At 41.3% G+C, this 20,690-nt stretch overlaps 1 protein-coding gene across 5 annotated transcripts in view; it reads left to right on the plus strand.

Moving 5' to 3' along the window:
• The window catches only part of PPP4R4 (protein phosphatase 4 regulatory subunit 4), a 143,978-nt gene that overhangs the window by 108,409 nt on the left and 14,879 nt on the right, over window positions 1–20,690 (plus strand). For all 5 annotated transcript variants that reach the window (XM_019481639.2, XM_019481638.2, XM_059723189.1 and 2 more), the window contains 6 exons: window positions 3,878–3,955; window positions 6,676–6,759; window positions 8,949–9,131; window positions 14,900–15,005; window positions 15,834–15,981; window positions 20,205–20,349. In XM_019481639.2, coding sequence (XP_019337184.1) covers window positions 3,878–3,955; window positions 6,676–6,759; window positions 8,949–9,131; window positions 14,900–15,005; window positions 15,834–15,981; window positions 20,205–20,349 — 744 coding nt within the window. The remainder of the gene's footprint in view (window positions 1–3,877; window positions 3,956–6,675; window positions 6,760–8,948; window positions 9,132–14,899; window positions 15,006–15,833; window positions 15,982–20,204; window positions 20,350–20,690) is intronic.

Consider the following 20,690-nt stretch of genomic DNA (forward strand, 5'->3'; position numbering starts at 1 on the left):
AAAATTTAGCTAAGAGAAGGTTATTGATATTGATAGAGAACAGTTTTGGAGTATGGAAAAAGGAGTGCAGCAATAGGAAATGCTCAAGACTGTGAGTCCAAGCAGTGAACAGTATGTACAAAAATTTTCGAGATAAATGTTGGGAGGACAGGAGTAAAAATAACTGGGATCAAGATAAGTGTTTGCATTATTTGGTTTTTATTTTTTTGTAATATGGGATACAAATACTTGGTTGAAGTTTAGATAAATACAAGGAGAAGAATGGGAAGTGAAGGAGACAAGTACCGGGAGAAGATGCTGCTGCTTTTGGCCTAATGCTGATGCCTTTCTCTAGAGCTGTACAGGATATGGCACTAATGGGCAGAATGACCAAAATATCTGTAAGCACTGGCCTAAGCTAAACATTGTCTGAATTTAAGATGCCAAGACTTAAAACTGTATAGAAATGAAAGAAGTATGTGCATTTTAATTATACATTTGGATTCAGGTAGCTACTGTATTGTTTTATTATATGTATCTGTTTATAGTCTTGTAGATATTCCTGACTTTTTTTTTCCTTAAAAAAAAATCCAAATATTGGGGATTCATTCAAATGAGCTCAACATTCTTTACTGTAAACATATGTCTTGGGCCAACCCAGGAGTTAGCTGCTGTAATCACCATTTAATTGATGGTCAAATGAGTCTGAGGGTGTAAGTTATGTGGACTGCAAACAGATGTCACATTTATCCCCAGGATAAAGAGTAAGAAACTTTCCTGGATAAGAGGCGGTAATAGCTTATCCCAGAATATTGTGAAGTATACCTGTACAGTTATCCCAAGACTATGATTGAATCCATGGCAGAAAAGCGGCATGGCATTCAGCTGCTCACTAAAACCCTGATTAGAAGGACAGCGTGTGTGCATGCTAATTCTGGGATATTTTTATTTCAGGATAAATTTAAGTATAATTTATTCAGGGACAATGATAATTTAGGTATAACTTATTCAGGAACAATTGTATTCTTACCCTTGTTGAAAATGTTACTTTGGTTTTACTTTAGATTCTACCACAGTATGTTATTCTCTTGTTTTCACAATGTTGCTTTAACAGGAAATAATCCAAGCTAGAAGTTGTTATTTTATACTTAAAACTATAATTCAGCAAAATCCTATATGAATGTTTCAACTCCAAGATGATTTTAAAGTGATGATTGAATATAGCCAAGGAAATTGTTTTAGTTCTGTAAATGGAACTGGTGAAATTTTACTAAAATGTTGTCTATACTCAGTTTTGGTTAAGTTCTTGTATCACCACCATAAATAGTGAAATATAGGTCAGCCAGCTATAAGTAATTTATGGTGTTACTGCAAGTTGGGCATATATTTGATGAATTCTGCGTAACTTTTTCCTAGAGGAAGTAAATAACCTTCCTTTTAGCTGGAGTTAAACTCTTGGTCTGAATATGAATCAAAGTGCCATTTTTGAAGGAAGCTGTGATATAACACGCATGGCTGAGATATCAGATCCATTGTGGCTTTTCTCTTGCATTGTTATTCTACAGTAGGGCTACGTGAAATTTTGCTGCCAGTTTTGTTTCGACGCTCTTTCAACTCATTTCGGGATTGAAACAGCAAAATTGAAATGAAACAGATATTGTTGAAACAGCCTTGAAACAAAATGAGACAAGTTGAAAGGTTTTGCCGTTTCAACACTGTTTTGACATTTCGCCCATAGGCTCTAATGGGGAAGCTCAAAACAGCCTTTAACTTTGTCATTTTTGACCTGATTTGGATGAAACTTGTAGGAATGGTAGACCCTTCTAAGGGCATGAAGCCTGTGAAGTTACAAGGAGATAGCTGCAGGGGGTTCAGGGAAACTGCACCCCAAAGTCTTGAAAGCAAAACTCATGTCACATGCGTGTGTTAAGCTACAGCCAGGTCAAAACTGCAAGCATGTGAGCCCCTGCAGAGGCCACAAAGCCTGCCAAGTTTCAAGGAGATAGGTGCAGGGGTTTGCGCGAAACTGTACCGTAAGCTGTGGACAAGCAAAACTCGTGACATGGGTGATACTGTGTGTGCTAAGGCGCAGCAGGGTGAAAGCTGCAGGCCTGCTAGTCCCTGTTGTGGCTGCAAAGCCTGCCAGCTGTTGAGATAGGTGCAGGGATTCTGAGTTCTGGTGCCCTGCACCCCTAGCTGCTGACAGGCAAAACTCGTGACATGAGTTCTTGTACCTATTATATATGTACTAACTACAGACACTAGTATATGGTTATATGCAAAGAGGATAAATGAATATTTGTATCACTATCCCCATGTATAGACAGAAAGAGAGATAGTAACAGGATCACTGTATTAATGATGGTGTGTATTACATACACACACTATCTGCATATTGGTATATACACGCATCCTTATTGGATACATCCCTGTACAGTTTCAGGGTATTCAAAGTAAGTACACAATGAATAACGCCGTCAGGTCAATCCCCTGTTCTCAATATGACATTATTTTACACCAAAGATCCCAGAATCTCCCCTAGAACTGAATGGATGTCCTGCAGTGCTTCCTGAACCACAACCTGCTGTAGGGGAGGAGGAGGCCTCACAGGGGCACATTGCCATGTTGTGCAGAGGCCCCAGCTCCAGGAAGGGCACACCTGAACACACACACAGTGTCACCTACCCATGTCACGTGTTTTGTCTGCCTGCGGTCAGGAGGTGCAGGGCACCAGAACCCAGAATCCCTGCACCTATCTCCTTAACAGCTGGCAGACTTCGTGGCCGCAGCAGGGACTAACAGGCCTGCAACTTTCACCCTGCTGTGCCTTAGCGCACACAGTGTCACCCATGTCACGAGTTTTGCTTGTCTATAGCTTGAGGTACAGTTTCCCGCAAACCCCTGCACCTATCTCCTTGAAACTTGGCAGGCTTTGTGGCCTCTGCAGGGGCTCACATGCCTATAAGTTTTGACCCCACTGTGGCTTAACACATACACGTAACATGAGTTGTGCTTTGAAGACTTTGGGGTGCAGTTTCCCTGAACTCCCTGCAGCTATCTCCTTGTAACTTCGCATGCTTCATGCCTTCAGAAGGGTCTACCATTCCTACAAGTTTCATCCAAATCAGGCCATTAATGACAAAGTTAAAGGCTGTTTTGAGCTTCCCCATTATAGCCTATGGGTGAAACGTCAAAGCAGCGTTGAAACAGCGAAACTGTTTAGACGAAAAAGAACAGAACGGTGGTTTCGAATAGAAGCAGAATTCGAAATGGAGCGCTGTTCTGTCGAAACATCGAAACACAAGTTGAAACGGAATGGTGCCGTTTCGCACAGGCTTATACTACAGTACAATATTATTAATTGTTTTGACATTGACATCAGGCTTTTTGCAAGACTGTATATATGATTTATGAATTCTCATAAAAAAAAGTTCACAGATATAGATTAAGCAGTGAGAAACTCCAGCAGCAAAAGTCAGAGAGGCCTGCCTGAGGGCTGCAGTTAACTTTAAACTGACTTTTATTTCAAGTCAGCAGGCTGACTATTCTGCTGCCATGGCAATGTATAGGAAACTTTTTTTCTGGGTAGCTTCAGCAGCATCTTTTAAAAATATTTTTGGAACGCAGAAATTAGAAAAGAAAGCCCTTGTTAATCCAATCTCAATGGTATATTTTGCAGTTAGACAATAGCTTGGGTGTTCATTTTTATATGCTGCTTATATAAGCAGTGCTTTATGCTAACAGTAAGAAAGTACATAACTCCTTGATTGTTGTCAGTAGAGATTTGCCTTGCATCCTTGTCTTTATGTATTCCAACCTTGTTAAAGTATACCTGATTTAACTGCTGTTGTTCCTTCGGACTGAAGTATGTTTTTGTTTGTGCATCCTGGTTTTTTAGGTTGCTAAGATTTTAAATTCGGGTGTGTATGCAATACACAAAGAACTAGTAACGCTATTACAGGATGAGTCACTGGAGGTAACATACTCTTATTTGCTCTTCCCTTCATTGTTTATATTGATGCTTCAGGCCAGTATAATGTAATGCACCATGATGATAAATACATGAAATGATTGCTATCTTTTACTTCCGTTTCACATAATTATGCCTATACTATGTCCTTGGTGTTAATTGGAGGTGTCACTCATGAGGTCATCCTGCTCCAACTGATCCTGTATGCATGTACAGTAAAATCTCTGTTACCCGGCATTTAACCAACCGAAAATTCCGTTAACCGGAATTTCTGGCCAACCAGCTGGATGGGGGTGGGGGGCGCAGGGGAAAGCTTGCAGATGGCAGCAGCTGCTGCCACCCACCACCCTGCACTATCACTGCACACCACTGCCGTGCCCCCCTGTGCCTTATCTGAAAACCCCTGCCAGGTTATTTCAGATAACGGGAATTTTTATATAACTGGCAATCTCCTTACCCCAGGGATGCCAGATAACAAAGATTTTACGGTACCAAACTTAGAAATGAGGTGATAAGGCCAAAGTGGGTGAATTCACTACCTTATTTTCAAATTTGGTATGCAAAAATGGGAGAATGTTAAAGCCCAAGAGTGCCAAGGATGTAGTTTTAGCATACCTCATACTCTTTGTAAAGATCAAAGGATCCATTATAGACATTAACTTGATACTTTTGAAGGGGCTGATCATTGGAAATATAGAGGAGAGAAAACCTATGATATTTAAATTAAGTAAGCCCCACCCTGTTTTTATCAGGTTTATCAGAATTTTATTTTAAAAAATTCTGCTTTGGGATGTATAGTGTATGCGTGTGTGTGGAGATGTATAGCGTGTACCCTGCCCCCACACAAGCAATGGATCAGTGCTAAGCTTCAGGAGGGTGGAGTTGTTTCACTTTCAATTTCTCTGTGTAAAAGGGAAATTTTATTTTTATATATTAGTGGTTAAAGACATTGTGTTCCAAACAGTACTTGGAATAGAGCTTGGAAGCTTCAGGGAAATCACCTAAGGTTTTTATTGTCTTAGGCTTTATGTACAGGCAAACTCTAACCATATTGCAGGAATGTCATGAGACATGGTTTTATATTGAAGTGGACAAATGATTACAGGGAGAAAAAGTGATGGATTGGGTCCTGGTCTGGTAGGGTGCTTAAATAATTTCAGTTCTCAATGGTGAGCAGGAAGTGCTATTGACTTCTCTGGATTTATTTCAGCATCTAGGCTCAGGTTTTATGTAGGACCCTGAGTCACAATTTGAAAACGAGGTAGTGATTTGGGGGGGAGGGAGGGGAGGGGTGTCTCAATTTTTGAATATCTAGGTTGAGATATCTGAAAGGCATCTGACTTTCCAAAGAAGGTGCTCATAACATAAATCAGGTTTTCATGGTGTGTTAAGTTGGGCACCCAAAAGAGTGTCTCAGACCCAACATTTGCATTTATGGTTAACTCTGTAACAGAAGTTGGAGTTGGACTATGGAGATGGGGATGAAGATGTCTAGACCTGTTTTAGGATTTGTCCCTATAGTACATGTTATAGGATCTTTGTAGTTTTAGTTTTTACATGTCCCAGGCTTTCCATACTGGTTACTTTGCTGTGTAATATTTTAGTCTAGGGGTGGCCAGCCTGTGGCATGGGTTCCACAAGTGGCACAGGCAATTTCTGTGCATGGCATGCAGCAGACTTGGGGCGTGGACAGATAGCACAGTGACAGATAGGACAGGGAGTAGAAAACAGAGCACTATATCAGGCAGGGAGCACAGGACAGAAAGAGCAGCATATTAAGTAAGGAAGAGGGATCAGAGTTGCACTCATGGAGATTGTGCAGCTGATTTGTTGGGGGGGGAGGGCATGGGAAGGGGAGGGCACAGGGCCCCTTCCCTGTCCCCCTGCCACCACTTACCCTCTGGAACTGACAGGGCTCTGGCCGCACTCCAGCCCAGGGCGCAGAGCATGTGGTTGCTGTGGCCCCAGCCCAGCAGCAGTTGTTCTGGCAGCAGCACCTCTAGCCAAGTTCTGGAACCAGAGTCTGGATCAGAGCTGCTGCCACTGCTGCTACCAGGACAGACTGAGGCCAGAACAACTATGCTTTGCAGCTGGTTGGAGAGAGTCCACAGCCCTGCCAGAACTGGAGGGTAGTGATTCAGTGAAAGGAGGTAGGCAGGGGGGAAAATGGGGAGATTGGGGTGTTGGCAGTGGGGGAGGCAGAGGTGGGAGGGAGCAGGCATCAGCTTTGGTTCCAACACCAGCCTTGAGTCAGACCTGCAACAGCTGCCTCCCCCTCCTGATGTCTTGCACTTAAATCGAAAACCAGGGGCTCTTTCCACATGTTAAATAGGGGCGGAGGGACCTCATCTTGTATTCAAATAGTCATTCTTTTTTATATTTGAAATTCTTACAAAACTAGGAAATGCAGGGCTTCATGAGGAAAATAGTGTTTAAATATCTTGTATTCTGAATAATATTCTGACCATAATATAGGTACAATTCCAGGTTATAGTTTTATTTTTCTGAATTTGAAACTTAAGCCATTTTATATATAATATTGCCCATTAACTTTAATATCAAAACTACAAACAAAAAAGTGGACTTGATTCTCCTTGGATATATACTAGTGTAATGTAGCAGTAACAGCATGGAGTCAGTAGAGACATACTAGCTTTTAATTGTGTGAGAGAAAGACCAGGCCAGGTGATGTACAAATGTGATTTACCTTGCATTTCTTCAAATAGGTATTAGATGCACTAATAGGTCACCTTCCTGAAATCCTTGAACTTATGGCTACTGGTGGAGAAAACAGTGGATCAGAAAGCAAGGTGAGTATCTAAATATAAATGGGGTTAATAGTAAAGTTATTTTACATATGCAATACACATTTGAATCCCAAAGTCTATGTATAGACCGTAGAAGGGCACAGGAACAGATCTTTTTTATGCTGAATCTGAAACCTGCCATTTTTGTATGTTTAATTACTCTTGCACTCTCTTCTTTCCCTCCCTGTATATGTAGCGCAAGTCTGGAATGTAGTCCTGTATGTATGTTTTCTGAGAGAGAGAAACTTGAAAGCCCTTATGTCCACTACAAAATAGAAACTTATATTTTGTCTAAATACTATATTGTTTACAAAATGGATCACATTTTCAAAGTCACTAATCTGAACAATAGTTGTGCATGCATCTTGGAACAGTTGGTTTCGAGAGTAGCTTTATGTCTACTGGATATATATGTATGCACATGAGTAAGGCAGCACACAACTGCCATTTTTAAACAACTTCTTTTAGATGAAAGGATGGTTCTTGCTTGTCACATCACTGAGCCAGGGCTTGGGACAATTGGGTCCTGTTCCTTGTTTTACCACTGACCCCCCTCTGTGACCCTAGACCAGTGATTCCCAACCAGGCTGCTGGGGCACTCTGGGGTGCTTACCAGATCCTTTGAAGGGTAAGCCATGATGTGTGAGGAGATAAGTAGATAAACACAGGCTTAGACTTTCCCATGCCTGGATGATTCCCCATCCTCACTGCCCAGTCTCTCTGCAAGGAGGTAAGCACTGTAATATATACATTAGGTTTTAAAATGAAGTGTCACTCAATTCACAAAAGTTTATGAAGGGTTGCCTCAAGTCCAAAACAGTTGAGTACCACTGTGTTAAACCAGGGGTGCTTAGCCTGTGGCCCATGGTCCCAATGCAGCCCATGGAGCCATCCCATCTGGCATGTGGGGCTCCCCGCAGGTTAGAGAATTTGGCAGTGGGGGAGCAGTGGCCATTAATACAGCCACACTTCCCCATTGCTAAATTCCCAAGCCCCATGTGTCAACTGGAACCAGGTTATACCCCCCCTCCTCCCTCCCCCCATGAGGTCAGGCTATGTCCCCTTCCCCTTTGTAGGGCTGGGTTGGGGCCAAACCATGTCCCCTTCTCCCCTTGTGGGGCCAGATGGTGTCTGCTGCCACCCACCCTGGGTGCTTGATTGGGGCCACTAACTGGACTGCCTGCAGACTGCCCATCTGACTCACCAGGTAAAAAGATCACCTTATACAATTAGTTTAATCTTTTGATGCATGAGATTCCCCATTCATAGGATGGGGAACCCCTCACAGAGTGTTTTGAAGGAAAATGTATTGATATTTTGAGGCACATGTGTACTCTAGTGGCAGAGGCTACCCAAGACCATGAACGGATGAATATATTTTACATAAATAGAAACTCATAAATAAGTCACTTTTAAAAACTAAATTCACGTAGCAAGAGTAATGCAAGACAAGGGAAGTTACTATCCTGCTCTCCTTGAGGCTTGGGAAGTCTTACCTGGACTGATGTTTCTTAGAATATAGAAAGGCTTGGGAAATGGTGTGAAACTGTAACTTGTCTCTGCTTCACAGTTTTATAGCCCGCTTCTACTTTCAACTATTTTTATTTAGGTAGGATAGAATGCCGCCTTTGAGAAGAACTGGTGCAAAGAAGTATCAGCTTTCAAAAGTGATAGCATACTTAACAGATGCTGTGAAACTCATGAATTTCAGAGCATATGAGTTTTAGCATCTGTTGAAGTAGGCTGCTGCCTATGAAAGCTTATGCCTATCAACTGATTAGTCTCTGAAGTGCCACCCTGCCTGGCCTTCTGCCTGACTTCACACTAACATGGCTAACCACCTCTCTCTGTTTTTATGTAATGGAGTTAAACCAATGTCATTGTTTTACCTGGCATTTACCTTAGGCTGTGTCTCCTTCTTTCTCAGACCTCAGCAAGGAGCTTTGCACCCGATAGCTTATCTGACCTCTCTGCTATTTATATAGTTGGTCCAGTAAAAGATATTACCAAGAAAACCTTTCTTGTCACAAGGTTGATCTAGACATATTTAATCTGCCTTAGAGCAGAAGAATGGGGTTCTTTCCAGCCCTATGTTTTCATGATTTGTATAATTCATTTTAGGCTTCAATTATTTATATGTCTTGGTGACTTAAGATTTTAAATTTTTCTAATATTTCTATTTTATATTTTAGTTATTGACTGTCCCTGACTTGATTCCAGCACTAACAACAGCAGAACAGAGAGCAGCAACCTCTTTAAAGTGGAGAACTCATGAGAAGTTACTACAAAAATATGCATGCCTGCCTCATATCATATCGAGTGATCAGATTTATTACCGTTTTCTGCACAGAATGTTGACAATCATTATGACAAATGTGAGCCTCAAGCTCATTTTGTTTTCATATTTGTTTTTGATGCTTCAGAATGACTAATGTAATATAAATATAGTGTGTGCACATACACACATAGTGTGTGTACATATATATATATATATATATATATATATATATATATATATATATATATATATATATACAATATAAATTGTATTCTATTTGAAATCCATATTGTATATTCTATATACAACTGAATGAGACTATTAATTATTATTTTTCATGGAATGCTAAGAAATTGCTGAGAGCACCCCCCACCATTTGGGGGGAAACCCAGATTTTAAAGTTGCTGTGAATTTTTTTTTTCTTTCTGATATTATTACTCAGTCAGTCTGTTTCTGGGTAAATCAAAATGTTGTTCTGAGATGTGGCTCTTCTGTTGCTTGATTCCTTAAATATTTTTGTATTGCATTCTGTTCTTTGTAGCAGCACATTTAATTCTGTGGTAGCAATTTATGAATTAACTAGATTGAAGAATTGTAGTATTTAAGGGGAAGAGTTTGCATAATATAAAAAAAAACATTTTCATTGTGGTTTGTTCTTGCCAGCATCTGCAATAACTGTGTGCTTTCCAAAGATGGAAGTACTGTTTCTGCAGCTTGAAGAGGAAAAAAATAATGATGGGGAAGGTAGAGATTATAGATAAACATTATAGGAAAAGTGTGGTCAAATTTCATGTTTCTGATTCCTCAGTGCTTCAGCTTTACACCACTGTGACTGCTTATCTCAATGTAGTTTTGTTGGTGTAAAACTGAAATACTATAACAGTGAATCCGACTTTACTGGGGGTGAAACTTAAGGTACATGGATGTTTATGATTTTAGTAAAAAGTTGCATTAATTGAAGATGGGGGCCTTTCATTATTTTCAGAGCCTGAGATATTTGAATAAAAAGTAAATAAATGGATATTTTTTAAAACAGAGATGACCTCACTTTACTGTATTTTTTTTTTTTGGTAAATGTAGTACTTTTGTAATATGCTCATCTATTGAAACTATATCTTGGCAGATGTTTCCAACCAAAAATTTCAGCTTTTCTATGAAAATCAAAACCCCAGATGTTTTGATTTGGATATGCTGTTGTAATGCCTTATGGAAGTTGTAGTCTAATTATTATGTAGAACCTGGATTCTTTCCAGGGTTAGGTTTGTTATTCTCCTGCAAAGATGAAGGTCTGTGAAGTAGCTGGGGTGATTTTATATATATACAACACTCCCACACCACTAGAAAAATTTTTATATATATATATATATATATATATATATATATATATATAAAATCTCCCCAACTAGTTCACAGCCCTTCATCTTTGCAAGAGAATAACAAGTGTGTGTGTGTGTGTGTGTGTGTGTGTGTGTGTGTGTGTGTGTGTGTGTGTGTGTGTGTGTGTGTGTGTGTACACGTGCCCCAAGGATTTATGAGAAAATACATTTCTCTCTCTTATATATGCCTATATACAGCTCTGTAATCTAGTTACTTCATAAATTGCTACCACAGAATTAAATGTGCAGTTACAAAGAACAGAATGCAATATGAAAAAGAGCTAAGGAGTTAAGCAAAAGAAAAGCTACATCTTAGAAGAAATTTTGATTTACCCAGACATAGATTGACATTGAGTAATAATATCAGAAAGGAAATCAAGAAAAAAAATTCACAGCAAATATATATATGCTGTAGCAACATAAATACCTTGGGACTGCCTAGGTGCTCCAGCTGTTTGCTGGAACTTTTATTTCCAGAGGTATCACTTCTCCTGTAAGATATGTAGGACCATAGCTGTGTTCTACTGAGTGTAGAAGCAGCTCCTTTTGAAGTAATAGCTGCAACAATCAGCTGAGTGGCTTATCCTTAGTTTTGCAACCCACTGTAAATTAGGTGGAATGGAACCACCTGGATACAAAGGATCCATGTCCTACTGTACTCCCACTCTCTTCTGTAGGTCAAAATTCTTAGTGATACTACATTTCCTATTGCCTTCCCTTTTGGTCTAAGGAAAAAGTGCATCATGGGAGTGCTGTGGGCATGGTGTGTTGTTGACGATAAAATCTTGTTGGAGTTTTTAGACCATAGAGAACAACTAGGGTTTGGGGCAACTGAAGTGCAACTCCCACAAGTCACTGCAGTTTCATATTTGAATTGAAGTATTTTGGTTTGCATCTGTTCACAAAAACTAAAAACACAATAGACTGTTAGGCTAGGGACAGACATTATACATAAACCAGTTTCAGTGATCAGAAATTGGTTTAAACCTGTAACAGAATAGACATTCAGTGCACATAAACCAGTTTGAAAATGGCTGAAACCAGCTTGACATAAACCTGGTTGAATGTAGTATCAGACTTAACTGATGTGGGTCAAACCGGTTTATGCAGTATCTGTCCCAGACCCCTTGATGTTTTAAGTTAAACCAGACTCCCCAGCATCCCGGCATGCTCTCTGGACTGGGTGGGGATCTATGCTTCACAGCAAGGCTGGCCCCTCCCCTGTGCTCTCTTGCTGGAACTCCAGCAGAGACTTGTAGGCACAGAGCATCTGCCTGGCTTCCTCCTGCTTCCCCCCACCTCTTCTCACAGCACAAGTAGGGATCCCTCCCTCCTCCCTCTCAAAGCATGGACAATAGCCGTGTGGTATGCTAGCTAATGCTGAGAGGTATCTGTGTAAGGCAGACAGGACAGTGTCTATAGGGCTTTTTGGAGCTAATCAGCAGGTAATGTCCCTCCTTAGAATGTTCTCTTCTGTGGTGGCCGGCCGACTTGCCGGGCTATGGCCGGTAGCCCGGAGCGCCAGGTGGGTACTTCGGCGAATGGAACAGAATTAGGCACAGATGCTTATTGGTAAAAATAGATTGTTTACTTAGGCCGCTGATGCATGCAGCGCAGGCAGAAATCTGACTTTGGTTGCAGTTACAAACGTAGCGAGTGCTCTCTGGAACGTGAGAGGGTATTGAGGTGAGACGAGATGTTCGTAATCGGCTTATCGTGGTACCAGGGAAGGGGTACGTCAGGAAAGTCGGTGACAGGGAGTTGTTGGGTGATCAGTCTGCCAAGTTTACTCCGAGATGCGTGCGGAGTTCTCCAACGAGGGTGGAAACTGTTTTAACTTTTATATAGCTAGTAAGCCAATTACTAGTTGCCAAGTGGGATTAATTTGTAACCGGCCAATGGGTGGTGTGTATGGTCAGCCAATCACAAGGACTTGTTGAAACTAAAACAATTGCAGCCGTTGGACTTGGTGGGGCTTTTTGCTGTGCTGAGACTTTCTACTGTGCCAGAGGCATTTAGTCAATGGGTTCTGACATCTTCCTTGCAAAAAGTTGTTTAAGAAGAGCTTGAACTAATGAGAGGGGCTGTGTTTTCTGATGGGCTGATAAATGCTGATAACAGATCTGATAAATTCTCTGTTATCAAGGAGAGGGAGGGGAACCCCTCCCTAATTGGAGTGTCCTGCTGGGGCCTGGCCATACCCCCTTCAGCTCAGCACTGTAGAAGGGAAGGGGGGACTGCTCTAGTCCCCCCCAGGTTCTAGCCTGAGCCACTGCAAGCATGTGCCCAAGTTTCCTCAGTCCAGAGGGGATGTCTGTACGTGTATGAACTGGTTTAGCCAGCCAGGTTAGATTAACCTGCAAAGATTGAATCAATTCAGGCTCAGGCTTTTTGAATGTCTGTCCCTAGCCTTATCGTCTATATGTGCTCATAGAATCACAAAGGTGCGAAGTAAAACACTAAGGGTGGAAACAGACATTGTCTTGCTTGCCACCATAAACGTGGCATGGCAAGAGGTAGGGACATCTATTTGCTTTCTTTGTGCTACAAATGCCCAAATAGGTGGCCACAACAGAAGGTAGTAATACTTTGTGCCGCTTCATTGTGGTGGGGGCCTGTTTGTAGTGGGAGAGTGCAGATAGCCTGGAGCTGCTTGTGCTCTTCAGCTGGCCACTTTGGAATTCCTGTGCACCCCAGGAATTCCAGGGCAGAATTGGGCCCCTCACGCCCTTGGAGCACCTGCTCAATTTTGCTTGCTTGCTGAGACATGCCTTCAGGATCTCCAGAGATACATCTGGCTAAGCAAGGAAAATTGGGGTTTCCCAGCTTACCCAGGCGTGCTCCCAGGATCTCCAAGGATGCTTATAGATGTGTGGAAACCCTGACTTTCCCCACTTACCTAGAGGCATTGCTGGAGATCCCAGGGGGTGCATTTGGGTAAGCAGGGAAACTACTGACTTCAGCTGCATATGAAGGCATATGTCAGCACAGCTCCCAGCATGGTACAGGAGCTGGGGAATTCCCAGTGCCCCTTGCTTCCATGCTGGGACTTCCTTGTGAATTCCAGATTGGCACAGGTCCTGGCATGGAGGCACATGGTGACATAGGACCTGGGAAATTCCTGGAGCCCTTGTGTCCATGCCAGGACCTGTGCCAGGTCCTGTGCTTCAGTGGGTTCTGGTGTGGAGGCATGGGATGTCAGGGATTCTCTGGCTCCTGTGTCTCCTCACCAGGATCTGCACTGATCCACACCTCCATATGTGGCACAGGTTGGCACAAGTCCTGGCAAGGATGTGCAGATCAGTGACTGATGCAGGGAATTCCCAGGCAAGGGGAATACGCTGGCTATTGTCCCGCACTGGACCCCTGCTCAGTGTGGGACAACAGGCAATCCATGCTTTATCCAATAATGTGTGTCAGCTGTGGGGGTTTAGCTGATGTCTGTTTCTACCCTCAGACTTTTAAAACAGGAGAACATGATCTGAAATGTTTGAAAAATATTTGAAAAATATTGTGCGACTTCCAGAAGTCTGAAAAGGGATGTTTGAATTACAAAGCAGTATAATTTTAAAAGAATCTGTTTGTAAGTGTACTTTTTCTGAGTGGACATAAAAGAATTTCAACTGTATGCATAACAGCTGTTCATCTTAGAATGAAAAAAAAATGTAGATTCCACATAGTGGAATATGTTGCAAGGGAACAAGAAAGAAAATAAAGCCAAATGCTAAACATCACACATTCAGAAAAAGCCTAATGAGAGGTAAGCCTGAGTATATATGCTAAGAGTTTCAAAACTGTTCAGGTGACATTTGTGCACAAATCTTATTTGCAGAAATAATCAGGGAGGTTCGAGTGTCAAAGACGCTTAAGACCCAGATTCTGAAAAAGCATTTAGGTACCTGACTCCTGCTGAAAATCAACAGAAGTAAGGCGCAATGTTTTTTGCGGATCTGGGCCTTAATTCCCCTTTGAAAATTGGACTTAGAAGCTTAAATCACTTAGGTTTGTCAGAGATCCTGTGGTTGCTTTCTTTTCTTGATTTGTTTTACCATGTGTGACTGTATTTTGTTTGCCTGGAATGACTACTTAATGTTTGGTCATTTCAGTCCTAAAGTGAGGATGGCAAGCTTTCCAGTGGCTTAAAAAAATTATGCCCCTTTTTCTAGTGGTGTGGAGTGTTGTTATAGCTATGGTGGTCCAGAAAATGTGAGAGGGACAAAGGGGTTTTTTATGCTGTATTTCAGTGGACCAACTATGTAGATGGGAGAGATGTTGGAAAAGTTTTTGGGCACAAAGCAGCTTGAAGAAGGGTGCCTTTTGCCCCAAACCTTGGCCAGTATTTCTTCCACCTATACAGTTGGTCCAGTTAAACATACCGCAACAAATTCCTTGCCTCTCTCTTATTTTTCTGTCATTGTAGATGATGGTATGTCCAGATATACCTATAGTTGACTCAAGATGTTTAACTGTGTTGCATTTTTCTTTTAAGAATGTGCTACCTGTTCAAAAAGCAGCTGCTCGTACTCTGTGTGTTTACTTACGCTATAATCGCAAACAGGAACAGAGGCATGAGGTCATTCAGAAATTAATTGAACGTAAGCCATCATTTTCTCTTGATTATTTGAAAGGCAATTTATATTTGAATGAAAAGTGGATTATATTTAAAGTTAAACTGTATCCCATATCATCCATGAGAGGACAGTACTTGGAATACAGGACTATCAGTTTTGTGACCAGGCACTACTCAAAATGTATTGAAAATTTCTGGGAATGTACTCAGCTGAGACTTTGCAGGCGATTTGTAATCTACTGAAAGATTGTGCAGTCCATGCTGCTGGGATCCAATATTTTCATTGCTGAAGCTGCAACTTTATGCAAAGTATGGTTTCTTTCAGAAAGTAGAATGCTAGAGGCTTCAATTTAAAGAGTGATGAATTTCAAGTTCTCAAATGAATAATTTATAGAGGATTTAAATAATTTACAAGCAGCAGCCTAAGGCTTTCTGATCTGTATTGTAGACCCTCAAAAGTAGTTTAGAAGGATGAAGGCACCTTATTAATGATATTGTTTGAAACTAGCTTGTGGTATGTGGTACATAGCCTAAAATGCATGTGAGGCTCTGTTTCATATACCAACTATGTTAGTAATTTCCATGTTTACATTGGCTAATCAAACATAGAGGGTAAAATTCTGGCCCCATTGGAGTTGAATACTCATTGACCTAACTGTTGTCCAGGTGCCAGTTTAGAGACTGGATTTGATATAATTTGATTATAACAGGGCTTGTGACAGTTTTGTTCACTTTGTAATGATCCATCAAATCACTTTCTCACTCAGGCTCTCAGACATTCATCTAGCTTACATCGACAACTTCACAGTTAATCTTTTGTAATGCTTTCACTTATTGTTTGTTTATTTTCCAGAACTGGGCCAAGGGAAAAGTTACTGGAATAGACTTCGTTTTTTAGATACCTGTGAATTCATTATGGAACTATTTTCCAAATCATTCTTCTGTAAATACTTCTTTCTACCTGTGCTTGAGCTTACACATGATCCAGTAGCAAATGTGAGGTATTGTACCAATTGCACAAATATCTTATATTGAAAAAGAGCAACTGTCTTATTTTCATGGCATACATGAATGCAATTTGAAATGGCTTCTTTAACTGTGTTGAGTAACAAATCTAAGACTTCCATTGATTTTAAAGCATTAGAGACTCCAAAGCATGCTTCTGTAAAGGAAAGTCATGGCTGTTTAGTCTACTAGGTCAGTGACGCCCAGCCATTTGATCTTGCAAGCCACATGAGTAGTGCAGGGCTGGCCTGTGGGGTGGTCCTTGTGTAGAATAATATACCAGTTTTCAACATGGTAAAAGGTTCAGAGTAAAGTGGCTCCAGATTCCATATATTAATCTTTGTTGTGTATTGACAAAGGTTAAAAAGGTAAATTTTGCCATGGCAAAATTAGTGGCTGACAAAATTGTTTAATTAAAGAGGATAAAACACTGGTAAGTGGCAACATGATGATAGATGCAATTAGAGTTGACAAATGCAAAATAATGCTCATTGGGAGGAATGATATGAACTCATAAATATTACTGTTTTTTAAATTACTCTTACATTGATGATAATAAAATAACAAAACCTGAGTCATTGTGGACAGCTCATTTGAAAGCCTTTGCTTAAGATACAAATTGCAGCAAAAGAGAACCTGTTAAAATGCCTAAGGAATAAAATAGAAAATAATAACTGATGAGCAAGTAAGTTTATTAGATGAACTTAGTAGTGTAGCCGTGTTTCGATACTGTCTAGTTTCAGTCATATGTATACACTATAGTGAGGTGTTACAGGAAGTAGTAGAGACAGTTACAGAGAGAATATTAAACAGCTACAAATAAATAAAAACATGCTTCAAAGTATTTTATGTGTTCTGTAATATTATGTTAAATAGATATAATATTTCACTTTTCACTATCGTGTCAACCAGCTTTATTCAACATATAATATGATTGTCTCAGGTAAGCACCTTAAATATTAGAGCATCTGAAGTGCAGTAGCATTTCACTTATCTATCAAGAATGATCTTGAATTCTGTTTTCAATATGGTTCTCATCCTCTTCATCTTTATTCCCTAGGCTTTTACCTTCCAATTTTATTTTTACCCTCTTCTCTTGGGACTGTGAATCTGGCAAAGTGTGTTTACAATAGATGTTAGGCAATGCTTACTGCTTCCCTCTTCCACCAAGAAAATAAGTGCCTTCCCTTCTCTCCCATTCTTGGGGCATACCCAAGGCCAGCAGTTAAGACAGCCCTGAGTAGCTCTGATTGCACCCTTGGAAGGAAGGGCACTCTAGAGCTTAAGCCTGATTCCAAGCTCTTTATACTCCCTAGTTGCTGATCTGGAGTATACTCAGTGGCAGATCTGGGGTTGGAGGGAAGGAACATAGACATAGCCATAGTATCACAGTATAAAGGTCTTCAGCTGTGCATGATATAGAGAGAGCATAAGGGGAAAACTTTCAAAAGTGACTAAGGACTTGTCTATAAAGGGAAATATCCCAAAACAGTTATTGTGAAGTAATTAATTATTCCTCACTAATTTCCAGTATGGACATACATATTCTGCACCAAGTATGCTTTTTATCATTCAGTATAGTGTGCTTTGGAAGTACAGAATTAAGGGCATTTATACATGTACTCTGGGAGTGGTGGGGGAGGGGGCGCTTTAATTAAAGTGGGTCCAGGAGCAGCAGATTTCAGCATCTCATGTATCGGCATCCTTGCGCTGAAAAATGGCGGCGGGGGCACTTTAACTAAAGATCATTGAATGAGCTTTAGTTAAAATGCCCCCATTGCCTTTTTTTCAGCGTGGGGATGCTGATACATGAGATGCTGGAATCTGCTGGAGCACAGTAATTACCATGCTACAGCAGACTTTATTAAATAGAGTCTGCTCCAATGTGCTGTAATTACAGCGTGCTAGTGTGTTGCTGCTTGTTTATAGGCGCCCTAAGTATCCACGTGGGGAGGTGTGGGGATAACTATTGTGCATTAAATTCATACCCTAGCTTTATTTGCAGTAGCTTCCTTATGGATTATGCCAGGGGTCAGCAATTTATGGCTTAAAGAGCCATTGGATTTGGCCCACATGTGTGGCTTCAGTGATAACAGGCAACAGGGGCTTCCCCCATGCCACAGTAGGGAGAAGCAGCAGCAGCCAGCACTTCCTTCCCATGCTGTGGCAGGGAAAAGAGGTGGCAGCAGGTACTTCCTCTCATGCTGTGGTGGGGAGAAGTGGCAGTGGTGGGTGCTTCCTCTGTGCTGTGTTGGTAAGAAGCAGCAACAGCAGTGGGTCTTACCATCCTCCAAGCTGGTTTGTTCTGGCCCACAGCCTGAAAATGTTCCTGTCTGTTGTATTATTCTGTTAAGACTCTTATCTCCCATTGTCTTGCAGTGAGTCATAGGTCCTGAACAGACTAAAGTGTTTTTATACAGGTGTAATCAGCATTATACCATATGAAAATATAGTGGATAGAAAAACAAAAACCCTGAAATGGATCACTTTTTCCGTTGTTTGAGGCATAAAACTTTGTGGCCACATCCAGGCAAGTATGGTCATGGGGTATGTGGCACTGCAGGTCTGTCTGCAGCACCACACCACACATTCAGGTGTTTCCTGCACTGCTACCTTGTAGCAGATCCTGGGGCCAAAAAGACCCACTCTGAAAAAAAGCGGGGCAGTGCACATGGTGGCAGTGTGGAGCCTGGCTCCCTGGAACTGTGCTTTGGCTGCCAGCCAGGCTTCCAGCTTCAGGAGCGCCACAGCTTCCCCAGCCCCCAGAACCTCAGGTAAAGCTTCTGGGGCCAGCACAGTTGCTGGTCCCAGCCTCCCCTACCCCACCTGGGGTGACCTGCCGTGCACCCGAGCATGTATGGCACAGGCATTCTCTGGGGACGAGAGGCAGTAGGAAGCAGTGTTTCTGCTTCTTGGCCCTGAGGAACCAAACGTCCCTGCTTGTCTGGATGCAGCCAGTGCAAATTTATATCAGTTTAAGTTTTGTCTGTTCCAGGGTAGACGTTCACTAATGATAAACAGGCTATTATCTGTTCTCCTGTCACTTAGGGGGAAGAGAGAAGTGCAGCTCCCTGATGTAACTTAGAAATATTTTTTCAAAACTATCTGAGTTGCAAGGTTACCCCAGACCAAACAGAAGTTCACTGTTGGTTCCAGGGGGCAGGGGAATGTAGCTGGGGCTGGGAGCCTGCAGCCAGGTTCCCAAAGCAGTAGCCAGGCTCTCTGCCAGTGCTCACTGTTTTCAGAATGGGAGGGGGAAAGGCACAAAGGGAACTTATTCTCGGGGCTCCCCAGTTGGTACTGAAAGGTGGGGTGGGTGAATTGGAGCCCGCACCACCTCTGTGTGGGTGGAGAAGGAGGCTGAAATAACTTGCCCCACTCTCCAGGGGAGGCTGAAAAACCCAGAAACTGAACTCCCTCTGCTGCTTTCCTCCCTCCTATTCTGAAAGCAGCCACAGGCTGGGAGCTCTGCAGACACACAGCTCTGTAGCTCCCTGCTACATTTTGTAACATCTTTTTCTGATACCTCATGCAAGGAGGGGTCAGATTTTCATCCAGTTGGCCTTGTTTTAAGCTGTTTGCAGCCTTGCGCTTGTGTTTGGTAACAGCTATAAACTGCTTTTTGTGGCCAGATCAGGTGAAAATTGTCACTTCTGTCTGCACCCATACTGTGTGAATATCTATTCTTGATTCTAGGGGTTTTTGTTTGTTTGTTTGTTTTAAAAGAGAGTTGGTGCAAATTATACCAGGATATGTGTATGTCTGTCTGTTTTTCCTGCTAAGTGCCTAAGGCTTTGATTTTTAAAAGTATTGAAGTGCATGAGGGAATCAAAAGCATCAAATCAATTTTGTAAATCCTGTCTTCTTCCTTGCATACTGAGCACCTTTAAAAGTCTGGCCTTAGTGATTTTTGCAAATAGGACTTACACTGCTGGTCAGTGAGGTACTTTAGAATATTTTGTTCTAGGCTGGGAAATATTTACAGTTCATTTGCTTTACTGTTCTGCTTTGGTTTTCATTCTTAATCCTGATAATGGCTAACAATACAGCCTGTTTAATTTTCAAAGGACTTTATAGAAACTAGGTTAAGAGTTAGTCTGCAAAATAAAAGCAGGCATGATGTGGAATCAAATTGGCTATAGCTTTTATTAAACAATAGAAGGAAATAATTGCCTGTGATCTGCATCAAAAGTTAAATTCTTTATTCCTTTTCCTATAGAATGAAGCTTTGTTACTTGTTGCCAAAAGTGAAATCTACTCTAAAGGTTCCCACAGACAAACATTTACTACAGCAGTTAGAGTTATGTATAAGAAAACTACTGTGTCAGGAGAAAGATAAAGATGTCCTGACTATTGTAAAAAGAGTAAGTATTTTTGTCTTCCAGTAACATTTAATGTTGTTGCTATTACTGAATATTAAAGGCAGCTGATTTCATGGCTTCAGTTTTTATTTTGTGGTAGATATAGGAGGTTAAAGACTCCCAGGAATCAGTTTTATAGATCTGAACAGTTAAAACTGTAAAAGATGTCACATTGCAAGATAGTGCTTTCTGTTGAATTTGAGAACAGAAGATATTCACTTGGTTTCTTTTAGTACCGTTAATAAAGCAGAGTCAGAATTTCTTGCTCACTAGACCTCATGCTACACAAATAGCAGTATGCATAAAATGAGAAGAAAAGTTTACCTTGATAAAAATAAGCAAGC

Source organism: Alligator mississippiensis, chromosome 2 (assembly GCF_030867095.1).
Source record: "Alligator mississippiensis isolate rAllMis1 chromosome 2, rAllMis1, whole genome shotgun sequence".
In the NCBI taxonomy this organism is placed as follows: Eukaryota; Metazoa; Chordata; order Crocodylia; family Alligatoridae; genus Alligator; species Alligator mississippiensis.